We start from the raw sequence: 7,863 nt of genomic DNA on the forward strand, positions 1-7,863 counted from the left end.
CCGCACCTCGCTCAGCCAGTGAGCGGGAACTGGTCTGTATGTGGGATCCGACCCCTCGGCGGGAGCGCCGCCGAGCTCCCAAGCGGCGCACTGTAGCAGTGCGCCACCGGGCCGGCCCCTTCATCGTGAGTTTCAATGCATGGGTTCCCAGTTTTGACACAGAGAATCCCTGGCTCATATCACAAATTCCTCCACCACCTGTAATAATTCATCAGCTCTCTGAGTAGCCAGCACTGTGAAATCAAGAATGATCAAGGTGAAGATATTCAAAGCTGGGGGAAAACTGAAATGTGGCAGAGAGCTGCGTGTCCGCTCTGTCCACAGTTTAAATGCTAAGAACCCTCTAAGTAAATAATCTCAACAGGATTTCTTTCCAGTTTATTCTGCCTAAAACTCCTATCTGGATGCACTCTGGGCAGGTTCACCTCTTTTGGACATTGTTGTGAAGCTGCTGTGCCAGTGGCTGGCTGCTTTCACCAGAGGAAAGAAGTCGATCTAGGATGTTAAAGGAAGCTGAGGTTCAATTTCTTCCTAAGTGTGAATAATTTTATAAATGCACAGGTAATTCTTGTATATGATGATTAAACACTATTTTCTATAAGTGTTTACAAATAGAAAAAAGCTGTCTGCATGTAAAATCTTGGCTCTCTAACTACAGTACTTGGCAAGTTAGTCAATTCTCTCTGCCTTAATCTCCTTGTTTATAACATTAGATGAGAGTAACAGTCCCTCCTTCTCAGAGTGTTGAGAAAATTTAAATACAAAAATAGAAAGGGGCTGGGATGTAGGAAACCATGAATAAATGTGTACTATTATTATTAGCATCAAATATTCATTTAATAATACTTAATAAAATGGGGACATGGTATTTTTAAGGTTTTGCTTATTAAATTCAAGAAATGCTTTAATTTCAGAAATGAATTCATCCTGACAATTCAACGGCAGTAACAAAAATTTTTGTTTAATTTATACAGTTGAAACAGTGTAAATGTATTGATTTGGAGAAAAACAGGTGAAATACAAATAAACTAGAAAGAAAAGAATCACCAAATACATGTAACGCAGAAACAATTCCAGTACACAGGTAACCAGAGAACATTCATAGGTGATAACAGGTAAGCCAAGCTGCAGGGGGCAGCAGCAGGGGTGGTGCCAGGGGGGGAGGGGCTGGATGGCTTCCCTGTCCTCTAGGACCCACAACGCCCACCACCACCCCAAATGTGGCCCTAACATAACTCCTTGATGCAGTCCGCAGCCATCCCAGGATGGTGGAATTATCACTGGCAGAAAATTAAAATCATGCACAAGAGTCGTGACTGTTTGTTTCATAAAAACTTACAAATCAGGGGTTAAAGTTGAAATTAAAACAAGAAAAATCCCAAGGCATGGAAAGCTTCCTGGAAAAGGTGGTGCCTGAATTGCAGGTTGAATAACAGATACAATAAAGAAATGGGGTGAGCTACCAGAATTTCCATGAGTTGCATCTAAACTGAAAGCTTCATACAGTTAACAATTATAATGCATGTCATTATAAAGTAGAACCTAAGACTTTCTTAGTGCAACGGGCAGTAGTTACAGGCTATACGTCCCCTTTCTGTACACTTTGCCATCCTCACTAAAAAAAGTGTGTTCATATGACAAAAAAATAAAAAAATAAATAAAATATATAGAAGAGAATATATTTATAGTATATTATAAAAGGGAACAAAACAACAGGTTCACAGTTTACTGTCCGAGTGGGATTTTTCTGTTTTGTTTTGTTTTTTCACATATGGTGAAAAAAAGGAGCCAGCGAACTTATGAAGGAGGATGACCAAGGAAACAGGTGAGTGTCGAAGAGGAAGCAACGAGGGGCAGGGGGAGGAGGAGGAGGGAGACGGGGAGGGAGATGCAGGTGAAGAGCAGGTGGAGGAGGATGGAGGTGAAGAGCAGGTGGAGGAGGAGGATGGAGGTGAAGAGCCGGTGGAGGAGGAGGGAGGTGAAGAGCAGGAGGAGGAGGAGGGAGGTGAAGAGCAGGAGGAGGAGGATGGAGGTGAAGAGCAGGAGGAGGAGGACGGAGGTGAAGAGCAGGAGTAGGAGGACACAGTCAGGGTCATCAAGAGGGCAGCACTTTTTATGAGACAGGCCACTTGCATTGTCTTCATGAGTCCCCCGGAGTCAAAGTTCGACACATTGTTCTGTAATAAAATGGCCTGAGCCTACAGCTGATGCAGCCGACGCAGGGAGCGAAGTCTCAACAGTCCTTACTTGGGTCTTTCCTCCTGAGTCTCAGGCTGTGCCGTCTCACGCCGTGCAGATTCAGGGCCACGCAGTCATACTTCAGTGACAAATCATCGTCCTTCACGGCGGCTATTCTCAGAACCGTGTTTAGACACATCATGTCACTGCTGGAACTGAGAGGGCATCGCGTTACTGTGAATGCTCTGCAGGTGCAAATCGTGTGGGTGCAGCAGGGGATGCTTTAGCTTCAGTCTACACATACGTTCGCCTTTGCCCTTCTTCCTCCTGAATTCTTGCGTCACCGAAGTCCCTGACCTTGCTTCCATTAACCTGCCACAGGACAGCCGCCAAGAACTGAGTGCCTTTCCCAAAGCAAGCAGAGCAAACTATGGTTGCTGTTTTTCCTAGATGCAAAATAGATAAAGACAGAAAGAAAGGAAGAGTAAATCACCTATGAAATGAAATTCTGCAAGTGCTTAGTGTCACTTGGTGTGAAGAGACTTGCTGAAGTCCCGCCTGCAGGGGGGACTAGGGAGGCAAATGGCTCCTGCTTCCCCAACCCCACATTTTAATGTGGGATTTCCCTTTCCTAGAAATTGCAGTGTCTGTGTCGCTGCTCTCTCCACGCTTTTCTCCTCCTACCAAACTCTCTTCATCTCGCCATAAGCTAACTTTGGGTAGCCAGGACCTGGCTACTACCCCAGCACTTCAGCTTCCAGGATCTACAGTTCTCCGTCCCAGCTCCTTGAACTCGAGACTCCTTCTTTCAGAACTGAGAGCCTAATGGCAGCTTTTGTGCCTTGGGCAAGCATTTAACTGTCCCTTACTGAGCCCGTCCGTCGTTCCTGTCAGGAGCCCTGTGAAGAATCAGGCATCTGGGGAGGGAAGAGGAACTTGGAACCTCTGGGGTGGTGGCCGTGCTATAAACAAATGATCAGAACACAAGTGTTCTCGTGTTGTAACAGGAAGACTAACGCAGTGGCCTGGGGACACAGAGGGAGCGACTGCAGGGAGCGTGGCTGTCACGCAGCACCTGCACATGGTGCCTGGACTTGATCCCATGGAGGCTCTGATCGTGCTCTCTGGCAGGGAAGGAGGTGGAGTGGGGGATGGGGGATGTCACGGACGAGGTGACATTTGAGCTTAGTGTGGAGAGAGGAGGAGGGGACAGCACAGGCAAAAGTCGGGAAGAATGTGAGCAGTCCCGTGAGCAAAACAGGAGGCAGCGACCGTGGAGGGTTAATGCTGCAGGTGCGCCATGAGGAGGGTCGCGAGGGGACTTGCGTTACATGCCAAGAACTTTGAATTGTATCCCACTTCTAGTGGGAAGCAGGAAAGGCAGACATGGAAAGAGCCAGAGTCCAGATTCTCGCCCTTCTTCTGTCATGTATTATGCACGACCTCGGTCATGTCCTTGAGCATCTTTGAGTCTCAGTTTCCTAAAGAGTAAAGTGAAAACATCCACCTCTGGATAAAAGTGAGAATGAAATGAGATGCAGGCGGGGAGGCCCCTGAATGACCCGGTGCAGCACAAAGGTACCTGGCACATGCCACCGTGGAGCGGTCCCCAGTGTTATCAAGTGTCTGCCACAGGTGCTTCCTCCAGTAGCAGCTCATTTAATCCCCAAGGTCCCCTGTGTTAAATGCCTGACCCCCACTAGGAGAATTCAGACCTCGGGTCACACAGAAGGATTTTCCAGGTAAACGTTACAGCAATCTCAAAGTTTTCTTACCGATTTCTATTTCCTTTGTTTCATTGTGTGGAGGGGCTATAATTACTGGAAACAGAGAAAAGCCTTGCTCATCTTAAAGACAAAAAGAGGTTTCAAATATCAGGAAAGCACTGGATGGTCATCAATATAAAGCTTGTATTTTCATATTTGTATTTTACCTCACAGGAAGTTTCTCACAATGTTTTGACAATAACCCAGGGCAACACACACACACACACACACACACACACACACACACACACACACACACGAAACAAAAAACATTTAAATAATACTTTCTCTTACTCCCTATGTTGCTCTTTGATCTTTTCTCTTCTCTTCTATGTCATTAAAACAAATGCTGGTCCAACCCATTAAGTGAATCGCATGAACCTGTAATTGTTAGAAAACCACAATTCTACAGAATAAAGCTAAAACTACAGGCAAGAAGATTTCAAAAGGCCCATGAAAATGATAAATGCATGAGATCACAGTGCCCACCCCTGCGGCCCATCCTCAGCACAGAAGGTCTTCTGCCCTTGGAGAATTGTACTTCCTGTGGCCACGGAGGCTGAGTGGCAGAGAACGTGGGCTTCTGGAGCGTGGCCGCACATCTGCACCCGTGGACGCTCTTTCATTTCAGTCATCACACAGCTACCCAGTGACAGGGCACAAATTTGAATACTTTCTCTTACTCCCTATGTTGCTCTTTGATCTTTTCTCTTCTCTTCTATGTCATTAAAACAAATGCTGGTCCAACCCATTAAGTGAATCGCATGAACCTGTAATTGTTAGAAAACCACAATTCTACAGAATAAAGCTAAAACTACAGGCAAGAAGATTTCAAAAGGCCCATGAAAATGATAAATGCATGAGATCACAGTGCCCACCCCTGCGGCCCATCCTCAGCACAGAAGGTCTTCTGCCCTTGGAGAATTGTACTTCCTGTGGCCACGGAGGCTGAGTGGCAGAGAACGTGGGCTTCTGGAGCGTGGCCGCACATCTGCACCCGTGGACGCTCTTTCATTTCAGGATAGTGTGATTAAGCACCACCGCAGGGGCTGATGTTAGACAGGGAGAGGCACTAACAGCGTGTGGTCTGCTGATGCTTATTTTGCAGCAATGCAGCATTGAAAACCCTCAGACAGAAAAACTTTCCTCCCATACTGCTGTGCCCTAAGAAAATTGCCACATGCAAAGGTGCTACGTCATCTACGTGTACACAGCAAGCTGTGCTGAGGAGACCCCAACATTTTGTAGATTTGATAAGCTATGACTATAAAGTGTTTCCCGTAAAGGGACTTTTATAAATGTAAAATAAATTTGAAAAAAGTTTTATAGAACTAAATGACCTATTTGAGGTCACTGGTGATGTCAAAAGCATTGCAAACCAGGACTGAAAATTGCTCAACATCATTTATGTGCCCCATTATAAATCTGCTCTTTAAACTTCTAATCCAATGCATTATATTAAAGATTAAATTCTGGGGTTTTTTTCCCTTTATTTACAGAATCTGTGACACCAAATTGGGTAAAGAAAAGTTACTCTTATCCTCCAAATAGTTGTATTGCCTTTCAAAAAAAAATGTAAATCATGTTAGCATTCAGATAGTAGCCATATCTTTGGAAAATTAAGTTACAAAAGAAAGAATAGATGTGGCTTTGGGTTGGTGGTGTAATCTCCCCCTAAGACTTCTTATAATTTGATAGTGCACTCAGAAAACCTCCTTGTGTCATAGCAGATAGAGAACACGTAAGACAAGATGGAGCAGGATCCAGTACCGGAGAGAAGTGCAGAAAACTCACCCAGAAGGCACAACTCTTCCCACTTTGTCTGTTTTCAAATACTGTGTTTTGCTAAAGTTAGTGTCTTACTGTTCACTGCGAATGATCTGGTAGCTGTCACAGTGTAATTGGCTCCATTTTCATTGTGTGTGAACTTACAGGTGTAGTCGCCTTCGTCATCACTTGTCACATTGTCAATTACCAAAAATGACCTGTATGCCCTGAACCTCTGTCCTTGAAGAGCTTGACAATTCTGAAATGAAAAATTCCATTCCCTTTTTAGTAATTCTTCCTGTGCATCTATTTTAATTGTGTACTTTTTATCTATTTTCCCCCAAATTTCCTTGTACCTTAAATCACTCAACAGGTGCTGTCCAATTATAGCAGTCAATTGTAGGACAATATATTTTGGAATTTTTTTCTGATCCAAATACTGTTGAAAATATCAAATAATCTGGAATGTCACAATCTGGTTGTTTCTTATGTATGGTGACATTTGCATGTCCAGTAAGATTGAGGGTGGGACTATTAAAATAAGTCAGACAAGGAAAAAGACTCACTTAACGTTATGAAATAACTTAATCTACTAATTAACATTATGAAATAACTTAATCCAACTTTAGCCTTTACTTAATATTGTTATTCTTAAAACACTTGATATATAGTGGTTCCTTCTTATTTAAAAATAATCCTTACAATCTAGAGTTTGAAATACTTCTTCGATTCCCTTGAGATAAAACGTAACCCCCTACGGTAGCTCTAAAAATGACTGCACCATTTTTTCGTGCATTAGACGTTCTGTATTGCCACAATTCCAGTATAATAAAGATAATTAGTATTTGCTGAGAGTTTACCATGTACCAGTCATGGTGGTGAGCACTTCTCATACATTACCTCATCTTACTCTCACAGCAAGGCTTTGGGGTTATATTATTACATGTATTTTACAGATGAGAAAACTGAGGGGCAGAGAAGTAACCTGCCAGCATCACACAGCTACCCAGTGACAGGGCACAAATTTGAAACTGACACCTGTCTGGACTCAGAACCCAGATACCTGACTATATACATTCTGCCTTTTGATGTAGTTCAGCTGACATTTTGTAGGTAGCAAATACAGGCACAAAATCAAAACGGTTAAGACTTTATATACAGAGCAAGTCATTTGTAAGCACACAATCTCATGTAATGCCCTGTAGCTTAACTCTAAGGTTGGAGGCAGTGGTAACCGCTCTTTTCATCCACCTTAGACCTCCCAGATGCCAAATGTCTAGGTTACTGGTTTTTGTGCTGGTTTGTCATGACTTCCAGCCGAAAGTGAGCAATTCCTCCTGGTTTTCTTGGCCACTAGGAAAGCCAGGTCTTTTCCTAACTAGGAAACAAATTTATCCCTGCAATTATAAATCCCAATAGTTAGCTCATAACTAACTAAACCCCAATCTGACAATATTCCTAGAAGTACTCTTTTATTCAAATCACTTTATAAATTAAACTGTTCCATAAAGGACTAGAAAAGGAAGGAAAGGGAAAGCAGTCAGACTACTGGCCATTAAAGAAAGGGAGGTAGCTCAAAGACAATGGTGACTTCTGGATAATACCTTCTGATAATGCAAGTATAAATCCCAGAATCATTGACTTTGGCTGGTAGAAACTTAAGATGTTCCCCTGAGGCAAATACATGATTTCTTTTCTGGGTGGGAATACTTTCATTTGTTTGTGAGTAATACCAATCCACAGGGTAACGAGATCTTCCTTGTTTAGGACATCTCACAATCAAATCTTCATTTCCAGGCCCCAGAATGGTTTAGCTGCAAATAAAAAATATAAGTATGATCCTGAAATGATTATATAAGAAGATAATTCCTATATTCTTAAGATTTCCTTCTAAGATTAAATTTAGAAATGGGTATATATTGTGATACTCTGAGAAAAAATGAGTAAATAATTAAGATCTTTTATGAAATGTTCCTCTGGGTACCATAGATAAATGAATTAATTTGGAGCTAAATCCCCAACACTGCTCCAGTGGAAAAGCAGACATGTCTACCTAAACAAATCCTGCATCAAGCAACAATGCCTTAAACAACTCCTACCTGCAGGTACTGTGTTAAATTCTGACATATTTGAATATGTAAAACTACAATTA

At 42.8% G+C, this 7,863-nt stretch overlaps 1 protein-coding gene across 1 annotated transcript in view; it reads right to left on the reverse strand.

Annotated features, from left to right (window-relative positions):
• The window catches only part of LOC103609631 (interleukin-1 receptor-like 1), a gene marked incomplete at its 5' end in the record, with an annotated part of 108,611 nt that extends 101,099 nt beyond the window's left edge, over window positions 1-7,512 (reverse strand). Inside the window, 6 exon segments of the mRNA XM_008593931.1 lie at window positions 2,248-2,393; window positions 2,483-2,624; window positions 3,954-4,025; window positions 5,808-5,970; window positions 6,068-6,242; window positions 7,316-7,512. Coding sequence (XP_008592153.1) covers window positions 2,248-2,393; window positions 2,483-2,624; window positions 3,954-4,025; window positions 5,808-5,970; window positions 6,068-6,242; window positions 7,316-7,512 — 895 coding nt within the window.
• Window positions 7,513-7,863: the final 351 nt, after the last annotated feature.

This window comes from Galeopterus variegatus, unplaced genomic scaffold (genome assembly GCF_000696425.1).
Source record: "Galeopterus variegatus unplaced genomic scaffold, G_variegatus-3.0.2 Scaffold9874, whole genome shotgun sequence".
Classification (NCBI taxonomy): domain Eukaryota; kingdom Metazoa; phylum Chordata; class Mammalia; order Dermoptera; family Cynocephalidae; genus Galeopterus; species Galeopterus variegatus.